Source organism: Hemibagrus wyckioides, linkage group LG09 (genome assembly GCF_019097595.1).
Source record: "Hemibagrus wyckioides isolate EC202008001 linkage group LG09, SWU_Hwy_1.0, whole genome shotgun sequence".
NCBI classification, from domain to species: domain Eukaryota; kingdom Metazoa; phylum Chordata; class Actinopteri; order Siluriformes; family Bagridae; genus Hemibagrus; species Hemibagrus wyckioides.
This window is the reverse complement of record NC_080718.1, coordinates 13,401,239-13,427,620: the sequence shown is the minus strand read 5'-3', so window position 1 is coordinate 13,427,620 and position 26,382 is coordinate 13,401,239. Positions and strand designations below refer to the sequence as shown.

General features: G+C 37.0%; 1 protein-coding gene across 3 annotated transcripts; it reads left to right on the top strand.

The window, feature by feature from the left end:
• The first annotated feature begins 9,952 nt into the window (after window positions 1-9,952).
• colec11 (collectin sub-family member 11) lies at window positions 9,953-13,292 on the top strand. 3 transcript variants are annotated; one of them, XM_058398269.1, is made up of 7 exons: window positions 9,953-10,065; window positions 10,655-10,800; window positions 11,101-11,172; window positions 11,582-11,653; window positions 11,740-11,793; window positions 11,893-11,988; window positions 12,525-13,292. In XM_058398269.1, exons 2-7 carry the CDS (start codon window positions 10,671-10,673, stop codon window positions 12,914-12,916), a joined length of 816 nt encoding a protein of 271 aa, XP_058254252.1. In that variant the 5' UTR covers window positions 9,953-10,065; window positions 10,655-10,670; the 3' UTR covers window positions 12,917-13,292. The 3 variants fall into 3 exon arrangements, with proteins under 3 accessions (XP_058254252.1, XP_058254250.1, XP_058254251.1); XM_058398267.1 differs by having other exon boundaries at window positions 12,507-13,292; XM_058398268.1 differs by having other exon boundaries at window positions 9,959-10,065; window positions 10,658-10,800; window positions 12,507-13,292.
• Window positions 13,293-26,382: the final 13,090 nt, after the last annotated feature.

The following is a 26,382-nucleotide window of genomic DNA, read 5'->3' as shown; positions in this document are numbered from 1 at the left end:
GCTGTCTGCTCTCTGCCTGCCAGGACAATGAATTTTAAAGACCCTCACAGAGTGCTGTTTTGCTCTAAATGTGTGAATGCAAAAGCTTATTATAATAGCCCAAAACTGTACAAATTGGATGTTCAGCAGGAGTTTTGAGCTCTGTGACCATTTTAAAGGGCCTTTAGCTGTCTAACCTGAGCACTATTTTTAAGGATTTAATCATGCAGCCAGGCTGTGTCAGAGAACCTGTGCGTGAATGTGTTTCTGATTCTGTGTAATAAAACTAGGTGCTTGGTTTAAACTCTAGCAGACTTCAGCAGAGAAACACAGGCACACCTTTGATAAAATGCTTAAAAAGCAATATTTGCTTATGGCGTTTTTATGATTTGGTTGGAAATTATTGCACTGTGCCTCTGCAGCTTTTCTTAATGAATCTAATCATTTTCGATGCTGATTGTTAAACTGAGGTAGATTCATCTCAGTGATTCTTGAAGTGGGTTTTGAATCACTGCATTTTATTACATTTTATGTATAAATACATTACATATATAACAATATCGAGTATTGTTATTACGTTTCACCAATAACTCAGTTCATGGAGAAATCGGATATGACATCTGTGTACATAGCTCTGTGTACACATCAAGAACAGATCTGTTAGAGACCCCATAGTGACACAATTACTATTTTGGTGTAAAGCCATCTCCAGAATTATTGGGACATAATATAAAATAAACGTTGATTTAAAATTTCAGCTCAAACAAAAACATGTTTCTCCTCTATCAAAAATAATTGTAAAAATTTTTAATATAATGTTATTTTAACAAAAAACATGTCAAAATATTGATTATTTAAAATCAATTCAAAACACAGAAATAGTCTGAGGAACACAAAATCAGTGTTTCGTGATTGCCATCTCAATGCCAGGAATTGAAGCCTGTTGAAAGCCTGAGCTTGTGCACAAACCTAAGTATACAGAGATATGTGAAATATCCTGCATGAAGGAGTGTCCAAGATCCATCTGAGCTTCCAACATTACAGGAGGAAGCTGAATCATCTTATTCTCTCTAGGGCTGGATTGATTAGATATGAATTGTGGTGGTGATTTTTAAAAGCAATGATTTGCAGGAAAAATGAATTAGACATAAAGTGTTTCCCAACATATTCAAGTGAAAATATCACTCATTAGCAATTATTTCATTTTATGAAGGGTGTCAAAAAAGTCTGAAATTGTCCTTAATAGTAGTATTCTTTGACTTAATTAGTTGCTTCAAAGTGCATTTAGTTTCCTTTCATTAAAATAATATTAAATTCATACACAGGCTTCATGATAGCAGTTTCTATGGATTGACTTTAGAAATAAATGTTAATCTCAAATGTTTAAAGTTACTAAAAAACAATCCAACATTTTCAGTGAGATTTTTCATTGAATTAATTGCTGAAATCATAGCCAAAACAAGTCCAGAATGCACACATACAGTGGATATGACTCTGAGCTATGCTAAATCTTAATAAAAAGACACATGAGTAACAATCAATGTTACAACTATTTTGTATATTTTTGAAAGTGGCAGGGCGAAAATAATTGACTTAGAAATCGATGGTATTCCTACAATAGTGCAGAAGAATGTGACAATGTGCAGCCTAATGCAGTGTTATTACAGTCAATTCTGTAATTATTTTTTTTAAAAAAAGCTTGAGGATAAAAGCTCTCTCTTAACATCTCTATAGGCTGCTCTTTCTGGATGTCCATGATATCTGGAAATGTAGAAATGGTGTTCATGAAAATTCCAAAAAACATAAAAGCAACAAATAATATGATGCTACAGAGAGGCTGTAATAGCACTAACACAACAAATTCATAGTGAAAGCTTTGCTTTCATTTCTGTGTTCAGTAATAAAACAACAATAAAGCTTATTTATTGGCATCATTTTCTGAATTTGTGTAAACACACGAAGAGACTGATGTTAATTTGCTGTGAGCAATATTTTTACATTTGACTCAATAGAGCCCTCTGTCAGTAAAATTGTGATCCATCACCATTTAATCCTCTTATGACTGAGGTAATGGGAGGAGAGTACTCTCTGTAGAGTGAGCAAAACTCCCAAGAATGAGATAGCTGTAACTGATTTATCCTTGAAATGATCAGATGGAACTCCGATCTGCTCCTAGCTCTAACGTTATTCAGAGATTGGAATTACATTATGGCAGATTAGCTAACCTCCACAGAACGGCTGCACATGCTCATTCCTGATCTCTTATATCGACAGATCCTCATCATATTTGATGAAGTTGTTTGGAGCAGCTGATGAAGCCTGCGAGACCTACCTATTCAAATATACAAGAGACGTTTGGAGATCAGTCGTTACTATAAGTGCTGGAAATTGTTTTTTTTCTTTTTAGTAGTCGAGGCATAATACTCACGGCAAACATGCATGGCATTAGTATTCTTAACATCCAGTGTTTTCCAAGCAGTTTGCTACCTTTTATATAAAAGTATTTTGCATTCAGATGTAATAGTGTACAATTATAGAAAAAAACAATTCTTTGATACTCTCTTGAGGGATGCTGCAAATTCTCATTATAATGCAGTGGTACATTTCAATCCCAGTTAAATTCTGTAGCAGTCTGAGGTCAAGACCTTGCTCCGAGCCCAGAACTCTATCAAGTGTGTGGAGCCGTTTGTGCTCTTTGAACCCTTCACCAGAGTGTAGCTTGAGAGAAAAATCCCACAGCCCCGCAGGCCATTCAACATACTCCCATGTCCATTCACCTCCTTCTAAACTTCTCTCTCTTTCACTGTGCTGCAAGCCAGGCAGAACGGCACAGAACATATAAGCTATACCCAGACTACGTGTCTAGCTGGAGCTGCTTGAAGCAAAGTAATAGAAACACTTTTTACATGAGTCTCGTACTTGTCCTTGCATCTGTCAGCTCTGCATTTGTTTGTGATAGTCAGAGGCATTAAAAAAAAAAGAAGATATATGTATTTACTTACATTATATTTGTTTTCTGATTGCTCTGTATGTTAGTTTGTCCTCATGTGATTGTAAAACCCGACCTAAGGGAAGTGACCTACATATCTTAAGTGTTTCTATATGGATTCCATTAGTGTCTCTTGTTCCCTGCTGCTCTTTTTATGAAACTGTGCTGGCCAGCTATCAAAACTAGATTTCATTACTTTCATCTTAGATGTTTAACTGTATATCAGGGAATAAAATGATTAAATAAGATTATAAGCTTCATTATTTTTTCCATTAATAACATCTTTTTTTCATCACTTCTACTTCAGATAATCTTCTGTAAGCCTCTTTGGACAAAAGAGTTGAATAAATGATTCACATAACTGTAAATTATAAAATGGAATAAAATGAAATGAAATGAAATATCAACATATAAATGATCAACAAACAAACATTAGAAATATAGAACATAGAAATCTGTTTATATAACTATATAGTGATAATAGAGGTTAATATAGCTCAAGGTTCCAATTGGACATTTGAATGTTTTGACACTTGAGTCAGAGCAGCTGGAAGCAGCTGATTCTAGGTCAGTTGCTCAGGTCCAAGCCCCCAAGCTAAAATTATCACTTCTGAAAGAGAGAAAGGACATTTTAGATGGTGAAAGATGGAGTTTGAGAGTTGATAGAACCCCAGGTTGCTGCTTATCTAATTGTGTAAAAGGAGAGATTTTATATTGATCTGTTTGACAGGCCTCATCTTCCATTAATGCCTTATGGAGAACAAATGTACCAAATGTTTCTTTTTTCTGGATATTCAATACAGAAAAGTGTAGCTTCATCTTACTGGTTTTGCACCACCATTTCCATCAGAAATGACCGACCATCTTTATCAGTGCTGTCTTAAGGGGAACATGTAATTGTTTTGGAGTTGGCAGAGATCCTGGAGTCAATAGGAGAGACAATGTCAGTTTCTCTCCCCTCTTCTTTCCCCTAAAAAAATCATTTCTTCCATACAGATTTTACAGTTGGTTCATGAGTGTACAGGGCTGTTTGTAGCTCTGTCCAGAACTGATGGAGATGTATTACCTCAGAACCCTTCCTGCTTGCTGTCTTCTGCTCTTTCACACACACACACACACACACACACACACACACACACACAGGTGTGTTTTGTGTAAACTACAAAGTAATTTGTGTTTATTCATCAGAGTCTGCACTGTAGGGGAAATGTAACCCTCCTTTTGCAAAAGGTTCATTAATATATAAAATAATGAGTGTTTATCAGACAAGGGAATACAGATCCCACCAATTAAATGCTGGCTGAAAATGCTGGACTCCTTGGATTGCAGATTTTTGTGACTTGATTGTAGAGATAAAGCATTGTGCTTAAATGAAAGGTTGCCTTTTCATCAAAAGAAAATAACATTGTGTACAAACATGTAGTGGCTAATGGTATGCATTGTTGTTTGTGAAATATGGGACGGGTTCATTGATATTCTGAGGATTTTACCAGGGTGTCTGAACCACATGAAAATACCCTGTGTATAATCACATCCACTTACAAAGAAACAAACAAATGAAACATGCCAGAGCATGCACGCACGCACGCGCACACACACACACACACACACACAGCTGTATTGAGTTTTCAGGACCAAGGATTATATACATTATATACAGTAAATATGTGTGTAAGGTATACTCTCAACTTATATTCTCTAATGGTATCTCTTTGGTTGGCCCTGACCCTTGAGGTCACTTCAGTGCAGTCAGCCATTGCAAAGACAGACATCACAGAGAAAAAGAGAGAGAGAGAGAGAGAGAGAGAGAGATAGAGAGAGAGAGAGAGAGAGAGAGAGAGAGACATCAGTGTACAACATAGTTCAGCAGAAAATGTGCTAAATGTCTAGCTGTAGTGTTGCATCTGCTTCTCAGGGGATCACGGATGAAGGCTTATGACTGGACAGTTTTCAGTGAAATGTCCAGCTGTAGCCTCAGTTTAGTCAGCTTGGCCAGAGATTATGGACTAGACCTGGGTGACTTGCTGTGCACACCTGCTATTTTTAAGGCAAAGAAATGAAATGTTTTGCAATGGCCAGGTGAATCAACTGACCTGAATCCATTTGAGCATACATTTCACTTTCAGAAAGCAAAACATCAGAAGAACAAGCAGGAACTGAGGACAGTTGGAATAAATCCTGGCAGAGCACCACCAAGGAAGAAACCCAGCATCTCATAATGTCTGCGGGTTCCAGACATCAAACAGTCACTGACTGCAAAGGATTTCCATTTGTCAGTTTGTCCAATTATTTTTTGGTGCCTTCAAAAGGAACCAAATATTAAAAGTGGTATAATACTTATACAGATCACCTGATATGGGTGATGATGCAAATATTCTGTCCTTTGCCTTCATGTTAATTATTCGATCATTATACGATATACTGTGGTAGACAGCTCAAATAAAACAAAAACCTTATCAATGTCCAACTATTTTTGGACATGATTGCTTATAGAAAAATTTTTATAGACTAAACATGATGCAAACATTAGCCTCAGTAACCCCAAAGAAATGCTTTCACCATTTCAGTTTTGTAGAGCTTTTTGCACATAGTCTGGCCATTTTATTCCAGACACTCTCTCTCTCTCTCTCTCTCTCTCTCTCACACACACACACACACACAGACTCTCTCTCTCTCTCACACACACTCACACACACACAATCTCTCTCTCTCTCTCTCTCTCTCTGTCATTGTCAATCCAGAACACACCTATTGTGCGAGGGATTAAGTGAGTAAATAAATAAATAAATAATGGCATAAGCCAACAAATCAATATCAGAGACATTACATTACAGCAAATGTGAGTTCTAAGTGCTTTGGATCCATTATATTCACTTGGATGAGCGCATAATTATCTCTCATTATTCATTGGGATAATGTGCTGAGTTAAATGCACTAGTAACGCTTGACATTAAGGTTCCCTTAACTTACATTACTGATGTCCATTAACTTTGACAGTCCATGAACATCAGCACTGACATTTGTTTTAATTAATATTTTCCTGATGAAAATAACGAACCAAACAATCCAGAAGCTAAATTCCAGCATCAGACAATTTTTATTTGTTTCATCAAGTCCATTTGGTGGATAAAAGTTCATGAAATTAATATATTTGCTTTCATTAAAGATTAAAATTCCTGAATAAGGCTAAATACCTGGTTTTAATATTTTACAGCACAGTTGATTATCAATATTTATAAATTGTCATTTAGTTCATGCAAAATTATCTCTGATCTCATATCTCCAAAATTATTTAGATTTATTTGTAATCTTGGATGGAATAAACATTGGTGAATGCTGATGAAGTTCATTAACATTGAAAGAAATATGTAATTTAATGCATTTTAGTTTTTACTGCATTTTAGCATCATATTGAAAGTTATGGTGTGTTAATGCTGTTCAAGAGGTCTAACTGTGTTACTAACTGCAGGTGCCGCATATCTTTAAATACTCTCAGTCAAAGCCTTTCTGTGGGATATAAGTAAAAAAAATTAAATAAAAAATGAACCAGACAAGTCTGACACTGAGAAGCTATTATTGCCAGCCTGACACTTCGTTTGAGCTAATTATTGTGAAGTAATTGGCCTAGAGGTTTTCATTTATGTGATACCTGTAATTTATTTATTCATGTTTCATGACTCTAGATTATGTTTGGTGTAATAATCTTTTACTGTACTTAGTTTGTGATGCAATTGACATGGCATGATTTAACACATCTGTTTATCCCAGGGAATTTAATGACACTGTGATAATGATAATGGATTTTTTATATAATAGTTTGGATAGACTTTATGTTGATGATAAATGTGTCTGATTAGCTTGTAATCCAGATGTGTCACTTCCCTATACAGGTGGTCTTTGAGTTAGGAAGAAGTAATTTGATTTAAGGCTCTAGTAGGCATGCTGTGTTGGATCTACACAATGCAGCAGGAATGGCAATGTAGTCTATAAACACCTTCTCAATACTTTTGTCCCTTTGTGCTAAATGCTAATTACTAATTAGCATAAACTAGTTAATTACTATTTCAGAAACAGTCTAAAATTGCATTTTCACCACATGAAAAAAAAATTGTTTATTATACTTTCTTGATTAAAGTCACAAAATAGGTTCCAAGCTATTTTTCCCTATAATTTTCTACACTGGTTGCTAAATTGCTTGCTGTGGTACACTGAATCACAGAATTATCCGAACCCTTATCAACATCAACGGAAACATTTTTTATTGTAAATGCCACAAGTGCACTGATAGTCATGTAATTATATGAATAATCATTACTAAAGGTTTAAACAATAAACTCTAGTGCTAATAGCAATTTAGCTATTGTTAGCTTGTTTACATTTAGTGTTGTCCACAAAACTCCATAAAAGGTTAAGCACATAGAGGACTGGAAAAACACAAAATGACCACTGAATGGTGAAAGAAATAAAAGCAGGGAGGCAGAAGTGAAATTTATTTCAGCTCACTTTTGTGCCAGTAATACCTATTTATAACAGCACCTGCAAAAGACAAAATCTAGAGATAAATTACAAAAATACATGTGAATAAATTTTTCCCAGAGTGCCGTAAATGTTGCATGCCATTAATAGAGAATGCCAAGACAAATGGAACTGATTTATAAGCCAGCTTTCATCCTCTGAAATATTATATCAGTCTTTAATCTTCCTTTCCTTCATCTGCACTAAATCTTCTGTCCTTCATTTATTCAGCAGCATTTTGTTATATAATAATCAAATGATTAGTTTTACTTTGTCTAAATTTATGGGTTTGTGCTGGATATTCTTTAATTAATGCCAATAATAGAAAATGACTTTAATTAATAGAAAACTTCTTGATGATATTCATAGACCCTGACCTAGTGATCTAGCATGAGGATATGTTTTTATTAGCGACTAGAAAGCACTTCTGTGAGTGCTCTGGATAGAGGAATCTGTAAATGCTGTAAATGTCAATTGTAAACTACAGTACAACACACATAAAGTGCAATAATGCATGCAAAAAAAGTTATATTTAAAGTTTAATTAAAGTTATATTTGAAAATCAATCAAGCTTTACATCTGTTAGTCACCTTCTGTATTTTTGTGTAAATTTGTGTAAATGCTCATGTGAATGATTTCCTGCCCGGAGAATGATCTGTCAGATAAAACGTGAATACTAGAGTGTTTAGTGAGGAGGATGAGATTTGTAGGATCAATAAACATGGCACAAGTAAGATATGAAATTAGGTTGGCTGCAAAAAGGTGCAAAATTGACTTTTTCAAATGCACTTGAATCTGTAATGACTCTGTGTAGCACCAGTTGTAGTCATGTAATAGGATTTCATTGAACAGCAGATTAATCCTCTGGTTTTTGCAAATTTTAATTGACTGATAAGTGTGAGAAAGTACAAATTAACAGAAGTAGATCTACCATGAATAAAAAAACGACTATAACTTTTTAATTTAGGCTTTGTGAATGGTCAATTTGTCTGATACACTTACCATATTGGAATACAATTACTGACTATGAGACTGTGCACTGGTGTGTGTGTGTGTGTGTGTGTGTGTAAGGGGGGGGTGCACTCTTGTGGTGCTTGTATCCGAGACAGAGAGGAAAAACTGCAGTCATTCACCCTGTTTGCACAGCTGATAAACATTCTACAGTATGCCCTGTATATATACATTATGAACTGGGAATACTTACATCATCCTTCATTTTCCAAGCATATGTCAAATTGATTCCCTTTGCTGACAAAAAAAATCGTTCTTCATTTAATCATTACACTGTGACTTTGCTCTCTATTTGTCTTGATGCATTAAATCTGATATCTGTGGAAAATTACTGCTGAGTTTCTTTCTCATCATAAGTTTCTCCTGACAGTGTTATGATGCCATGCAGTGCATTGACGCTCTAGGCAACATGTGATCTGACCAGCTACTTCATCAACATTCTACTTTTCCACATGGATGATGATTGCTGCCACTTAATGGCCATAGCCTCAGACCCCACATGGAGATATAAGGAGGTTCAGTGCATGCAAACATGTTTTCCACTAGGTTCATATAAATGGGTAGAGAATGAAATATACAGAGTGAATGGATCCCAATGGAACCTTTATACATCTGGTGTCACCCTGTGGAAGACAGTATACATTGCAGCCTGTTTTCAACAGTTTCCTTCACCATTAACAAGAAGTCTCATGCATTAACAATATCACTAATGCGTTACATTAAATTTCCATTAACTAACATTACTAACTGCATTAGTTAACATTAACGAATAATAAAACTTCAACATCTGTAAATCACGAGTAATGTATTTATTGATTAATTGATTTGTTCAAATGTTAATGACACACACCTGCCCTAAGTAATGTTTATTTAGACCCATGACCACAAATCCACTTAATGTAGCAAAAATGAAATTACAGAATCTAAATGTTGATAACATACTGAAAGCTGTATCTGTATTCAGCCTTAGCTCCACATTTTGCCACTAACCATCTGCAAACGTATTCATTAAGAGGTCGCATCATATTGGTCATTCCAGGCTTATTTTTTACTCATTGCTGGAATGAACAACGGTTTATGAAAGTGCTGATCATTCGGATTATTTTATTTATTATTTAACACACAAGTAATAGTGAGTATTAGTGACTTAAATATTACTTCTATTGAAGTTAGCTATTAAATAAATAATTATTAATTAAAAGATTAAATAATATCAGTTAAGAGAATGTTAATATAAAGCTTAAGCAATCCCACCACATCTTCCCCCCAGTTCCATGCTAGCACTGTGAAAGCTAATGAATTTAGGGAATGGTTCGGTTTGAGTTGTGGGCTATCTGTTGAGAGGAGCACTGCCAATGACCCCACTGCTTTTGCATGCTCTTATCAGAAAGAAGTGAAGCAGAGCTAGTCTTATCTGTGTGTTTATACATACAAACTCACTCTCTGGCTTGTTTCTTGCTGCAGACGTGAGAGACAAGACATGCCAAGCTGACCACAAGCATTGCTTAGGCTTCAATCTGAAGACCGCAGCACTGCACAAACACACACTGGGTGTGAGTTTCTCACACAAGGTAAGTCCCTTCCCTTAATATGTCCGGCTGCTATTATGCAGTTTATATTTGTTTAGATTTAATGAAGAGATTAATAAAGCTGATGGTATCAGTAAGTGCTTCCTGTTGGAGGTAATGGACCTTCAGGTCTCACCTTTTTTATTTCATGGGCATTTGATACCTGCTCTGCTTGTAAATGGGGGTAGATTACAGCATGAGAAATGGCATAAGCTGTTGAGGAGCTTTATATATTTGCCTGGCAAATACAGTGTCCCTCTCTGTGACCAGTCAGCGTGGGTGTTATTATTCCATCTATGGCCTTTTGTTTGCACACTAAAGGCAAAAAATACTATTATCCTTTACTAGGATTATTTGCTTTTCCACTGCTGGCTGAGACAAAATCGATCATTCTGCTTAATGACACTGTTAATGTGAATTAATGCTACTTTCTTGTATATATTACAGGCTAACATTAATGTTAACTTTAGTGTGCTTTCATGCCCCACAGAACCTTTATCCACTTCTTTATCCTGAATCACTCATTTGGAAACGTATTTAATTACATATTGTAGTGTTTAAAAGTTATAACTGTTTATACATTTTATTGCAGCAGTAGTACTGGCATTATGAGTGGAGAAAGCTTGGGGATGTGTGTACTGGTCACGCTGTTGAGTCTCATGGTACTGGAATCAGTTCACGGTCAGCATATTGCAGAGGAGCCTTGCTCAGTCCAAATCCTTGTTCCGGGACTTAAAGGTACAACACACTACACTGCAGCACAGCGCTGAACACTAAAACATGACCAGAAGCATAACTAGTTTTCTGTTTGTACCATTATGCTATTATATATTTCTACAGGGATACTGGATAATGTGGATTATGTCTGTAGCTTTGGGAAAATGTGCCAGATAAAAGTAAATGATTCTAATGTAAATGTCTGGTCCAGTGTTGGAACAAGGTTAATGCTCAGATTTTGTTGATGTAATATGATGTTAAGTAAAGTAGTCAATGGACAAATATAATGTTTTTTTTTAAGTGTGTGTGTGTGTGTTACAGGGGAAATCGGGGAGAAGGGGGAGAAAGGGGCGCCTGGGAGACCTGGCAGAGTGGGGCCACCTGGAGAGTCGGGTACTGTGATGATTGACTGCTAGTGAAAATGTAAAATGTTTGCAAACTATTAAATAACAGTGACTATAAAATAATTACAGTCACAACTTAAGTCCACAGAGGACTAATGTAATTGGTCGGATGTACCATGTGAGTTTCTGCTGGCTTTCATGACATTTAGGGACTGCAGAATTGCAGAATGTTCAATGAGTTCAAATGTCATCTTACTGCAAAGGCTAGAATGCAGTAATGATGACAAGTGTTTACCACAGCCTTTAATGAAGATTAAGTGATAATTCAATGAAAAATGGGTTGGAGGTACTCATAATTGCAAATCTAAAACTGCATTTCAGGCACCATTAATCTTATCAGAAGGCTTTTTTTTTGTTGTTTTTTGCATTTTGATGCTACAATTTGTCTCATCTTGCAGGACCTCCTGGACTTAAAGGACAAAAAGGTATCATGGGACGTTATGGAAAAATGGGTCCCCCCGGATTAAAAGGTGGAGTAGGCTAGCATATTCAAATAGTGATTCGTTTTTTAATAACTTGAAAAGTCTTAAAACAAATGCTGACAACATGTTTATAGGTTTAAAAGGTGATATGGGAGAGCCAGGTCCCAAAGGTGAAAATGGAGAGCCAGGTGAGATTTTAACTCTAAGCTTAATTTAATTCTATAAATATCTAAACATTACATAAGTTTGGCTAAATTTGTGACGAGACATCTGGTTTGTTGCACCAGGGCTCCCCTGTGAGTGTGGACCCTTGCGAAAGATGATTGGTGAAATGGATAATCAAGTGGCGCAGTTAACCAGTGAACTGAAGTTCATTAAAAAAGGTATGTCCTTGAAATGAAGCCCAAAACAAAGCTTCAAATCCAGAGTCCTATCTCTGATATTATACAGAGCACACAGGTCAAATGTTAGTGCTTTCTCTGCTTTAATACCAAACTGCATAAATGCACTGCTACCACTAAAGAAAAAAAAAATCCTATAAGCATCTTGCTGTAACAGAAGAAGCATTTTGTTACTATAAATAAACCCATCATTATTATGAAAAAAGCATGAAGTAAAATTTTACTGTCAACTGTGTCATTTATCAGAAAATATCAACTGGTAACCATTAAAGAAAAAAAGACAAACTGTGTTGATTTTATAACATTTCCCTCATAATAAGAGGTTTTTCTTGTAATAAATGCTATTTTGTCAGTTACACAAATCGCCCAATACCAACAATATCCAAATCTTTGACTGACAAAAAAAAGCACTCACAGCTTTATCTTTCTTTGTACAGTGTATTTTTGTATATACTGGGTGTTGAAGTGTGATTACAGAAATACCAGTGCTCACTTTTCAGCACTGCCCTCCCCTGCAGCTGTCGCTGGCATTAAAGAGACGGACAGTAAGGTGTACCTGCTGGTGAAGGAGGAGAAGCGTTACAGAGATGCCGAGCTCTACTGCCAGGGCAGGGGTGGGCACTTGGCTATGCCCAAAGATGCCAGTGCAAACAGAGCCATTGCTGGCTACATAACAGAAGCTGGTCTAAGCAGAGTGTACATCGGCATTAACGACCTGGAGCGTGAGGGACATTTTGTGTATGTGGAGCGCTCACCTATGAGCACCTTTACTAAGTGGCGGGAAGGAGAGCCCAATAATGCTTATGAAGATGAGGATTGTGTGGAGCTTGTTTCCTCTGGGGAGTGGGTCGATGTGGCCTGCTCTCTAACCATGTACTTTGTGTGTGAGTTTGACAAAGACCAGATTTGAGCAACCCCACCCTGGTAAGGGAGATTATAGTAATGGGTTTTGCAGCCTTGTAGCCAAGAGAGTGAATACTGAGATGCCAATAGATACTCTGATCTGATTCTGATGTGTGTGAGAAAACCTTAATATCATTATATTGTTGTTTCTTTTCTAGACTGATAGTGTACTAAACTGTTATATAAATATTAAATATTCAAACTTTTTCTGCAACATGTTTTGAAGAGGATGGTGTCTGTGATTCTTATGGAATTAAATCTGTAAAGAATGTATTTCTAATATTTTTCATTTGCTATGGACTTTATAGATTGCCCTTTATCATGTATTACTTTGTATTTGTATATATTAAGTCATAAATAAAAATATATATCATTTATTACAATGCCTGTTGATTTTGGACGAATAACGTTCTGGAAAATAACTTGGAAATATACTTTACTGTGCTGCCCTCTAGCGGCCACATGAGAGAACTGAATGTATCCAGACCACTAAAAAAAGACGACGATTTAACATCTAAGTTAAGTTGTCTTTATTTGTCACATATACATTACAGCACAGTCAAATTCTTTCTTTGCATATCCCATCCATATCCCATCATTTCTTTGCACAAGGGCCCAACAGTGGCAGCTTGGCGATGCTGGAGCTTGAACCCTGATCTTCCAGTCAACGACCCAGAGCCTTAACCACTTGCGCTACCACATCTACGAAGTTCTTTATAAAACATTGCCTTTATGTTTATTACATTTACAAAGATGTCACATATTGCAAAAATATTGTGATGCAGACATATTGTGATTACATTTTAATACACTATTTCTAAAACATATCACACTTAATATCTTTCTGGCATATACACATATTATTAAAGCAAATGATTAAAGAGTGAAGTCACTTTCTATGTATTACATCAAAATATATGTGACAATTGAAATTGATGTCAAACAAAAACCAACCCATCAAACAAACCAAATATACAGTGTGGTGTATAAGTCCATTTAAAATTGGAAATAAATAGAAGTTTTAAAAAATATTTCAATATTGTTCAATATTTTGAATATTTAATATTATTAAATATTTCTAGGTCCTAATTTGAATGCAAGCAAATGTGTTATTATGTTATCTGCTCTGTACAGAAGGCCAGATCTTCCTCATGTCTAATTTCAACAAGCAACGAGGGGATGTACTAAATACTAAGAAATTCTGAACTTCATGTAAATATTTCAGATTCGGATTTTTTACTCAAGGAGATAATCTAATTTGTAACAACTTAGTCAGTCACTCACTCTTTGAATCACTCACTCCAAATCATTGAATTCAGGTGCTGTATTTCAGGGGTTTGGCTTGGCCCCTTAGTTCCAGTGAAAGAAACTTTTACTGCTTCAGCATACCAAGACATTTTGGACAATTTCATGCTTCCAACTTTGTGGAAACAGTTCGGAGATGGCCTCTTCCTGTTCCAACATGACTGCACACCAAAGCACGAAGTCCATAAAGACATGATTGAGTGAGTTTGGTGTGGAGGCACTTGACTGGCCTGCACAGAGTCCTGACCTCAACCTGATAGAACACGTTTGGGATGAATTAGAGTAGAGACTGTGAGCCAGGTCAAAACTGGGACGTCTGCCTTTACATGCACATGAATTTAATATGGAGTTGGCCAGCCCTTTAGAGCTATAACAGTTTCAACTCTTCTGGGAAGGCTTTCCACAAGGTTTAGGAGAGTGTTTATGGGAATTTTTGACCATTCTTCTAGAAGCACATTTGTGAGGTCAGGCACTGATGTTGGACGAGAAAGTTTGACTCGCAGTCTCCGCTCTAATTCATCCCAAAGGTGTTCTATTGGGTTGAGGTCAGGACACTGTAAAGTTCCTCCACACCAAACTTGCTCAACCATAACCTTGCTTTGTGCAAAAGTGTGCAGTCATGTTGGAACAGGAAGGGACCATCCCCAAACTGGTCCCATGAAATTATCCAAAATGTCTTAGTATGTTGAAGCATTAAGAGTTTCACTGGAACTAAGGGGCTGAGCCCAACCCCTGAAAAACAACACCTGAATTCAAAGATTTGGAGGAGTGTCCCAAAACATTTGGCAATATAGTGTGTATATGAAGACCAGAGTGCTTGTAGAGCTTTCAGTGGTGTATACCTAGAATGGTCTTGGCTGTATAGCACTACATGCCTATGAAGTCAGAACTGCAGATTATTTCATTTTCAAAACAACAACAGAATAAAACCTCTTACCTCTTTGGACTCTGAAGGCAGCTGGTGTGCAGTAGTCCGGAAGGCTTAAAAAATCAACAAGGTTTCGTGACTTCCTTGCACAAAAGCACCTGGTTTAACACAACAATTAATTACCAGGCTTAGTAGGAGTTTTGGAGCAAGAAAACCATTAGACTGTGCCAAAATCTAGTCCTCCATGACAGGAAATGATGATCCTTGCTCTAGTAGAATCTCTGGAGTTACATTTGGGTGATTTCTGACATCTATCAGCTATTAAAGATGTCTTAGAGTTAGCACTTGCAGAAAAGCCAAATAGTGGATGCACAAGTTGCAGGTGCACTGTTACATGTTCCTGGGGTGCAGGGGGAATAAGGCTTGGGAAATCTCCAACAGATTCTTTATTTTTCCCGTTTCATTACTTTTATTTTATTTTGCATATACAGTACACATACATCTCTGTTTTGCTCATCTCTGCCTCGCTCTCTCTCTCGCTCTCTCCCATGGTGACACACCTAAGTAAATTCGGTCTAATGAGAGAGAATCTTCACGTATTACCTGCCATTTAGACCAACCTTCTCTCCGCCCACAGCTGACCCTTGACCATGCCCCCCTCTGCAACCTGCATCAATCACAAAAACTCGAACATTTTTCTAAGAGTAATGTCTCAATAATCATAGCATCATATAGCAAACATGGACAAACAGCATCATCAAATAGGTACAGAGGTCCAACAGAGATAGATACTTTACAGGTCAGTTGCAAAATCTCCAAAAAATACAAAGGACCTCTATGTCCAAAAACAAACAAACAAAAAACCTGCACATAATGAGCTTCACAAAGCTGAAATCAATGCTGCCATTTGAAAAGCTTTTATATTAACCAATAAATATAACTTGGTGTACAAATGTCCAAAATATGTGCCTAACTTGAGTGACAGATTTCATCATAAAAATTTCATAAAACGAAAAGCTGCATTTAACCCACACTGTCTACTGTCAGCTGTTAAATATGGTGGAAGATACATAATAATTTAGATAACTATATCATGGATGTATTATAACAGACAACAAATATAAGGTTATTTTACAGGACCAGGGCCACCCTATAGTATACTCTTTCCAAATAACATTCCAGGATTATAATACCCCCATACATATTGACAAAATTACACAAGAGAGGTTCGATAAACACCAGAATTGAGTGTGCCTTCCACTGCCTCCTCAATCACCAGATTTAAACATCATTGATCCTTTATGGGAACCTCTGGAGCTCAGACTGCAAAGCAGATATCACTATAGTTCATCCCTCAAAGAACTGGAAGGATGTTTTCCTGACCTGGTCCACTATCCCTGCATAAAAGAAAAAAAAAATTTCAGGATATACGACAAGAGTTCCAAGAAGGATTAAAGCTGGAAGGGTAGGGTTACCTACTTGTTATTATTCTAACAATATTAATATAAGGTTTTATGTGTATTATTATTTTGTCCACCACCTGTAGTTGTATCTTGTAATTTATTATGCTTTTCTAAAGTGTGCAAGTAATCTTAGGCCTCGATCAAATATATATTTAAATAATTAATAACACGTCCTAGAAACACCTATGTTTATGTCACAGTTAATTATGCATTTAATTAAATCTGAGTTAGCTGGAAATTAATTACACATGCTTAAATTGCACATAGCTGTGGTGTAGAAGCCTGCTCCATTATCAGAATGCTTGTTTCCAATTTGCGGAAGTGCAGAATTAAATTATTATTGAACTTTCATTAAGAACCTTTTTATTTTGTTTCAGAATGAACTGTATAGAAAGGAGAATATTATATCAGCACATCTTGTGTGGTTGCAATGGGCTTGCACACTGTTTTTTTCTGCTTGGCTGGTTTTCAGTGTAACAGCTGAAGTCTGCTAACTGCATATGGCTAAATTACTCTGTGGTTACAGAAAAAGATATCCTTCCAGGATGCTGCCTTCTACTTTCTCCTAACTTCCTCACTTACTTTTAGAGAGGAATGAATTTCAATAAATTTAAATGAATTCATTGTTTTTAGTAAACAGTAATGTTACTTAGTGTTTTCTTTTCACCAGCAGCTCCTGAGAATATGTGGAACAAGTGGATGACCATTGCTCCATCAGCCTGCTGCCACAAAAAAACAGAAATGGGAATATGTTTTATTTACCAAAAGGCCATCGATCATGGTCTCAGGTCAATATTATATAGTTTTATAGTTGTTTGAATACAGTAACTTGGGGTAACAAATTCAAATGCACTTGAAGTGAGCATCGATAAAGATGGACTATGTTAATGTCAAAGTCTGTCTACTGCATGCTGCTGTCTATATAAGTACAGTATTTATCAATAGTTTGACTTTTGGGAATATCATGGAATAACAGGAATGATAATGAGTATGTAATTCACCTTGTTCACATTTATGTATTTCACATGAGCCATCTCAATCACTGAGGATGACATATCAGTGACCGAGGCTGAAAAATACGTTTCACTCTGAGTAAGAACCTTAAACAGGACTATCACTGATCAGCTGCATGAATCTAGACTCTGACATTCAAAGAAATCAGCCTCAGTCTTGTTTCCTCATCCTACTAGGGTTGTGCTTGATTTCACAAAATTCCTAAATAATCCTACGTCTATATTAACAGAAAATACTCCACTGTGACTGGCAAAAAAATTAAGTTTTGTGCTGATGAATTTTATGTGTGAAAAACAACCAGGTTTAGCCCTGCTGGCTCGGTTACACCACCTGCAGTAGACAGACCTTTAGTAAAGCTTGTTCTAAGGAAAATCAACAAGGTGAGATATAGTTCAAATAGCTTTAATAATCTTTAGTCCCTGTAAAATCAGTTACCCATCAAAAACACTGACTGCTAAACCCAGGAGTTTATAACTTGTTTTCTTTTTAACAGCAGTTGGCATATACAACAAAAACACCATGAAGAAAGGAATATAAACTTATAATTATATTACAAACTGGTGCAAAGGGCACAATAATGCTCTGCTAAACTTGAAAAATAACTTGAAAACAAACAAAAAAAGGTATTACTATATTATCGGTAACTTTCTGTGTTCTTTGACAATTGCATCAGCTTATTAGAGGAAATGCACTGTATATGATTTCCAGTGGAAAACTCGTAGCTGTAGTGTTTCAGGGTCTTTCAGAGAAACCTTGCTTAAAAAAAAGAGATAATTTTGTGCCAGTGTTGTAAACATAACTAACAGATTTCAGAGGCAGATAGCCATAACAGTGTTGCAATATGATTTAATCTGTCAGAGCGCCATTATACGAAGATTCATAGCATGCATTCGTAAATGGCTCGCTTTCTCAGATCAATACACTCCTGTAAATAAATTACAGTGTTGCGTGTGACCACTGCAGAGCTCGACTGACTTCATGCCTATAAGAGTAGCACTGAAGAAAGGCAAACAAGTCTATTGACAACGCCGTGTAGCCTCGAGTCGAATAATTGTCGTCTGTTTATAATAGTGCACGTAATGAAAGTGGTCTGTAATGTTGTTTATCGTCTGTTTATCACATAATGAAATGTGGTCTGCGACTGTGTTTATCACCTGTTGTTCTCTTAGGAGAAGTTGTAAATGCAAATTGGTTTTCTGTGTACCTTTAGTCTTTCATGCTTCAGAGTATTTTTATGATTTTTCCACCTGAATTTATGTGGCCTGTGTTAACCGAGCATAGAATAATTCTCTCTGTAATTATGATTGATTCTGCATGAAGGTTCAGCCTTACTCTTGGTCACCTTTTATGTTTTTTATGACTGCTTTATGCCTGAACCACAAATAAGAAAGCTTGCCCATTAGAGCTTCAAAGTGGCAGAAATATGTCAAATCTCTAAATGAATGACAGCTCAATATGTCCAACGGACGCTCAGCAGGGAGCTGTTCATTTTGTCTCCATCACAGATTTGACCTGTGGTTCACAGCAAAATAATTGTCCTGGCACACTGGAGGAAACACATTAATGAGCCGTGCACCATCAAGTGAGTTTTAATTTCAATGTCTCCCTGTTGGAAAGTTTTAATGGCAAAACCCTAAGGCAAAAGTGAAGTGTAGCTCTTTTGGCAAACTCCAAGTCAGACCATCATTTGCTGTTTTCATTCCTGCACTGAGCACATAATTATTCACATAATTATACCTATCAGGGGATCATTTCTAAATAATATAATTTCTAAACTGTTCTTTCTGAATTCAGAATCTGATCCGTTTCTGGAGTGTGTTTACCAGTGGAGATATTCATCCAGCTCAGATATTCCCAAAATATACACTCACCAGCTCAATAAATGTACTCACTGTTGTAATGAGTGGAAAAGATTGCTGCAGCTGTACACAGGTAGGATATATGCAACATGTTTATTATCACATGAGGATTTAAAAGGGAACTGGGAGCAGGCTTACAGGACCAGGAAACCTCTGGGAGGTTGTGCACTCTAGATGGAATGCTGTTACGCAGAGAACCAAAGCTTGAGAACAACCAGAATTACACTTCTGTAGGAGCTAACAGACTCCTCTGTGTGTCTTGTTTCTCAAACAAAGACGTAATCCTAGACTTCAACGATGGGTAAGAGATGACTATAAAAGGAGTATATTTATATGATAGAAGCTACATATCTTTCCATTTTCATTAAGCCAGGGTTTCTCAGTCCTGGTTCTGGAGCACCACTGCATTGTACACACTGGTGTTTTTCTTGCTTCAAATTCAATTTCATGCTAATTAACATGCTAATGAACTGGGTGAGCTAGAAAAGGGAAAGCACTAAAATGTGAAAGGCAGTGATATACCAGACCATAAACAACATCTTCTTAACTCAAGTATAACATATGAAAACTTCTTCCACTTCTAAATATTGCAACATTCTGATTGACACACTGCATAAACCGATTAAGGTTATTTATTTATTTATTGTTTGGGTGTCAATAATTATAATGTTTCCTGTCTGCTGCACTCTCATTTATTAAGGCGATGGTGTCTGAGGAGGTTACTGGAAGCAGCGATCAATTCAATTCAATTCCATTTTATTTACATAGCACTTTAAACAATAGATGTTGTCACTAAGCAGCTTTACATAAATTCACATGTAGGTCTAGATCCGTAAAGATGAAGCAAGAGGTAAAAATGGCAAAGAAAAACTCTCAGAGACCCCACAGGAAGAAAACATTAAAGTAACTAGACAAGTGGATAAAAACTCCAATATTAATAGAAAGAGGAAAATAATCCAGAAGTGTGAAATCATCTCCAAAAGTTTTAGTTCTCATGCTCTGATCATGCTTAGTAAAGTGTACTCTAACCTTACTATTACCTAACCTACGATACACTTCCTTATACCCTTCTACTTAGACAGAAAGAAAAAGCATGTGTGGACAATATTTCTGTTTTTTGCTGTTCATACAGCAATGTATGGCGCATCAGTTAGATGAAAGACATATTACTCTCCCAGAATCTCAATAACATCTCCAATCAGTCCAATCCGTGGCAGTAGGACTCGCAGACAGGGAGATTCCCTTCATCAATCACTGTCTCTAGGAGGCATTGAGTTCCTCTCAGCTCCATCTCGATCAGGCAGTCCCAAAGCTCCAAGCGTGCTCCACTTGATCAAGTGCAACCAGCTTTTCGGGCTGAGCACTCTCGTCAAGGGAGCACACTGAAACCCTCCTTCACTCCTACACAATGAGGATAAATTGGTTTGTGATAGAGTTGTGGGTGTAAGTATGCACTCGGCGCTTTAGGACAGTCCACACTAAGATAAGACCTCACAAATACGAGTCGGAGAAATAGTGCTCCCTCAGCAGTGTGTGGTTTGGGACTGCTTCATAGAACGGTGTGTGACATCTGTTTATTCTAAGCATGAAAAATGAAGGCATTGTGTGTGCCATTTGATGCGGTGGTGAGAAAGCTCTTGTGGTCGCTTCATAGGTGTTGCTTTCTAATAGACTTCTCATGCATCATCAATTTGATTGAGAAGAGGAAATAATTTGGAGAAAGTGGCAAATTATCTTTGGTAGAATGAAGATAGAAGAGCCATCAAAGTCTCATTAAACTGTCATTAAGCGCAATGGTTTGGCTGCATTATCTCTCTACATTTACCTGTATTAATTCAGAATAGAAAAGACCTATTCACAGTTTAATGAACTGTAACTCAGTTCTTTAGAATCTTTTGATATTTTGTGTAATTTAAAACATATTTTCTTTACGTGTGAGTGGGTAGCATTGCCACTGCACAGTGCCTGGTTTGATCCTGAGCTTAAGCCACTGTTTGTGTGTTCTTCCTCATGTCCATGTGGGATTCCTCTGTATCCTCTGGTTCCCTTCCCAAAATACAAACAAACTTGCTGACAGGTGGACTGGCTATGCAAAATTGACCCTAGGTTTGTGTGTGTGTGTGTGTATGTGTGTGTGTTTTGTGCACTGAGAGATGGAGATGGAGTTGTGTCCCATCCATGGTGTAATCCTGGGAAAGGCTCCCTCATCACTCATATGCACAAGGAATTAGTCTACTCTTCAGTTGACTCTTTATGTAATTGCATTATTCTCTGATCCATTCACTTACATTGCAAGTCATTTTCTCTGATGACAGTGTTTCCTAATTCTCATGCACAGCATACTAAAGTTTACATGTTAGACACTATGCACTCAAATTAAGATGCATAAAATATTAATAGGTTATGATACTCTAATCCAAGTTTCCAGTCTGCATTAAGACGTACAGCACCTTGCACATATTAGCATTGCTCTGACAACCACCAGAGGGAGACAACATCTCAACCTTTACCTTTGCTGTTGCCCCTACCAAATAACACCTTCCATGAATTTCTATCTTTCTCCAGACCCTTACATCATCCAATGATGTCATGTTTTAGAGAGATATTTGTGCTGTTATCAACAGTGTGCCACCTAGCTGTAATATTAATAAAAGGATTTGCCTGCTTGCTCAGAATCATGAATGCAGTGCTTTGGAAATATATGGATTCAGATCTTTGACACTAAATGCTGTGTAGTGTTCAACAACACTGGTTGAATGACTGGGTGAAGGTGAAGGCAGTACTGGGGAAGCAGATCGAAGCATATATTATAATATATATATATATTTGATAGATATGTTCATGGGCTTCTATGGTTTCCTCTGGACACTCTGGTTTGCTTCAACTGTCAGGAAACATACTAGAAGGTGGATAGTAAGAGTAGCTATTAATGTGTGTGTGTGTGTGTTTGCATGTCTGGCACTAGGGGCAATTGCCTCTATGGTTAATTATTTGGTGTTTTAGCTGATCAGTGGCACTCTATAGGGTATAAAAAAAAACAGAAGCATGCGTGCCACATGGGATACGTCACATGTAGTAGACCGCTGCATCGTTAACACGCTGTTTGGTTAACACATGTTTGTATCTCTTGGCAGGAACCAAATTCCCTATAAGGAGATTATCCTTGTTGTCCACAGTTTTGTCCATGTGCAGACATTTGGCTGTCCCATAAATGCAAAAACTGTTCCTTTTTATTTTACTTTTTAAAACAAAAGCTACAGTGTGTTTAGGTGTGATTGTCTGTGTGTGCATGCATGTGTGTTTGTGTATGTGTGTGTGTGTGTGTGTGTGTGTGCATGGATCCTGTTCAGGGTATATTCCAATGCTGTGCTTATGACCTTGATTGAGACAAAGCAGTTGGTGAATGAAATTTGCAAACTGTGTAATTTTTAGTGCAGGAATTTACCAACTAATGTGGTTTAGTTGTGTTGAAATAGTGATGAAGTGGAAAAACACCAATAATGCCTTCTGTTAACAGAAATCTCTTTATGATTGCTTTACTATTGCCAAGTTGGCATCCTATGTGTAAATTCTGTTGCATCATCCAGGCTGCCGAGAGTAGCCCTGCAGCTGAAGAAGATTGGCTGATGCTCTGTCAATCTGAGCCTCTCAGTGATTAGACAGTTTTGACAGGAACACCCATGCAGCCTACAGGGCTCAGTCCATGCACAACCTACAACTTCATACTCTAAATACCTCATGTCTGATTTGGGTGACCTGTAGATTCGTTCAAGATCCTTTCAAATAAATCAAACTTAATTGATCAATATTGATAATTGATCATTGATAATTTGATCAATAAAAATAATCAATATCACAGTGATTTTCCTCTCTACACCAGCAAGAAATAGCATAAAAGCAATTGCTAGTGCCTTATTCTTATTTGTTCTGTCAGGAAGTGTTTGATGAACTTTTGCTGAACTTATATAAGCCTGATATTTCTGTTGAATTATCTATTGGTCTGTTGTTTTATTTCTTTCTTGCCCACCAGTGGAGAGGGAACCAAATATTCAACTATTCCCCAGACTCTGTGTTAGTGGGTTTGCAAACTCCACAGCCTGGAGTGCATTCTAGTGGAAGCCGAAGATCAGTGAAGTGCCCCTGAGCAGCCTCTCTATGGAGTCAACTAACAGCAGCTGAGCTACAGAAAAAAAAAATACATTAAGTCTTCTCTTCCCCTCGCTCGGGACAAAAACAGCTCACCTTGCTACCTATGGTGGATATGCACTGCCAGCTGGAGGGAAATTGCCTTTTGTGGGAGCATTAATGCAGACATGCATCCTGCTGTCAAAGCATCATTCTCCCAATAACTCCTCTCCCTACTGAACTCTCTCTCACTTTCTCCGTTCACGTCCCCTAGTCTTTTCCTTTTCATTAATAACCTTCCACTGTCTGCCTGTGAATAAGTTATTCCCTGCAACCGCCTCCCCTTTTAAGCCTGTTTTGACTCCCATTGTTTGATCTGCTATGATAAATAAGAAGACTAGACGAACTCAGTTAGAAATTCATGGCTGTTCTTTTTCATTAATAAATGATCAGTTTGCTGAACCCTTTGGTGATTGATAGCTTGTGTGCAGGATGTATTGAAACCAGACAAATTCAATACAACATAAGTCACTGGGGAGCCACAAAGAATTTCAACATGTGAAATATTGAGGTCAATAGAAAATATAAAGAAAGAAGAAAGAGGGATAACCAGTTTTAGGTTGCAAAAAAGGCTTTTTGAATGAGAGATGGATGAACAGTGGACTAGTAACTTAGAACATAATTAAAAGTTGTTGACTTTGGATGATGTCTGGTCCTTTCTCGATGTTGTACTATGTTGATTGACCTGATGTCAATGCAAACTTACACTTCAATTCCAGACTAGACAAAGCCACACAGCAGATATGTGGTTTGAAACCTTTTTACTGCATTGTGTGTGTGTGTGTGTGTGTGTGTGTGTGTGAGAGGGAGAGAGAGAGTGAGAGAGAGTGAGAGAGAGAGAGAGAGAGAGAAATGTTCTTACATGTGAGGTGCACATGGAGGAGATTACAGTAAATCTGCTGACATTTCTCTGTAGATCACTCATGTTGATTGATATTGATTCTATTCTTTAATAGTGTCTGTCAAGATAAAATATTAAATTGTATATATATATATATATAAAATCACTGACAGAGAAAAATATGACAAAATACATTCAGTCATCTTTAGAAACTCACTTTAAGCTCATCAGGATTAAGGAGAATCCAGTGTACAGTGTACAGTAACTCAGTACACAATACACACAGCTTCACACCCTCATTTACATCTAGGTACAATTTAGAGTACTGGTATCTTTTTTGAGAGGTGGGAGGAAACGAGAAACAGACACGCAAACTAGAGAACATATAAAACTCCACATAGACGTAGACAGTAAAATGAACTCAGGACTGAACTGGGAACCTAGAGCTGTGAGGGAACAATGCTACCTTACCATATAGAGAACAAAAGAAAAAGAAAATAGAAAAGATATGGATTAAAATACAAATAAATATAAATAATTGATTCATTCATCTTTAGTAGCTACTTTATGCTGCTCAGATGATTTTATGCTGGTCAGATTACCTGGAGGTGTAAGAAACCCGTGGGAACCCAGAGGAAACCTGCAGAAAAGGGAAGAAGAGGCAAAACACACACACATACACACACACACACACACACACACTAACCTTAGGATTACAAGGTGAACTAAAATTCAATGCGAAAGATATACTAAAAAACAACAAAACGCAAATACGCAATTTAAGGATGATATTTCATATAAAAATGAAACATTTTTTAAAAGCATAGGTTTGCCATCAGTTCTCTCTTTTAATTATCTGACCACAGTGTTAACAGGACACTGTGTGAACAGGATACAGAACGATTCTGGAAAAGATTTTTGGCCTTCAAAGACAATAAGTATCAGGAATAAAACATAAGGTGTCACATATTTGTTCACTATCCGGCTGCATTTTAGAGCATAAACAGTGTGAGTAGTGTGTTTACACTGAAAATTCCAAAAAGAAGTGCACTTCAAGCACGTGGATGATGCACTTATTCAACTGCAAAAATGTGTGGAATGTTGGACACTTCATGCACTCAAAGCTCTCAGCATTGCTTACATAGTGGAAGAGGAACAGGGCTACCAGAAGCTGAAGCTGGATGAGAATTTCAAGACAGCTGATAACACTCTTGTGGACCTCATTGTGTGATATATTTCACAACACTTTAGAAACTTTCTGCTAAAGCTAGTGTCGTTGCGTTATTCGGGTTTGATGTTATTTTGCCACCGAAAACATCTTCATATTAATAAAAATTGTTAGTGCTCTGTTTGTAAAGTTTCTACTATTCTACAATTTACACAATAGATGCTAGAGTACATAGTGCATAATGTAAATGAATAGTGTATAATAACACTTGGGATGCAGCTATAATGTGTATACTGGCATAGAAATTGCGTGCTGTGGAAATCAAATAATGTACACTACCAGTCAAAAGTTTGGACACATCTTCTAATTCCATGGTCTTTCCTGATGTTTATTTCTTTCTACATTGTAAAACAATGCTGAAAGCGGCCGAAATACACAATAATCTCGTTTGAACAGTTGATATTGAGATATGTCTGCTACTGATGCTCTGTAAAGCCTTCATAACGGCTCTAATCTGAGGTGCTGTTAATTGGTGATTTCTGAGGCTGGTAACTCTAAATGAACTTCTCCTCTGCAGCAGAGGTAAGTTTTGGTCTTGCTTTTCTTGGATGGTCTTCATGTGAACCAGTTTCATCATGGTGCTTGATGGGTTTTGTAAATGCACTTGACAATACTGTTCTTGCAAGAACTATTCCAGAACACCTGACCTTCATGACTTAAAATAACAACTGACTGTTGTTTTTTGTTGTCATTACATATGGAGTACATAA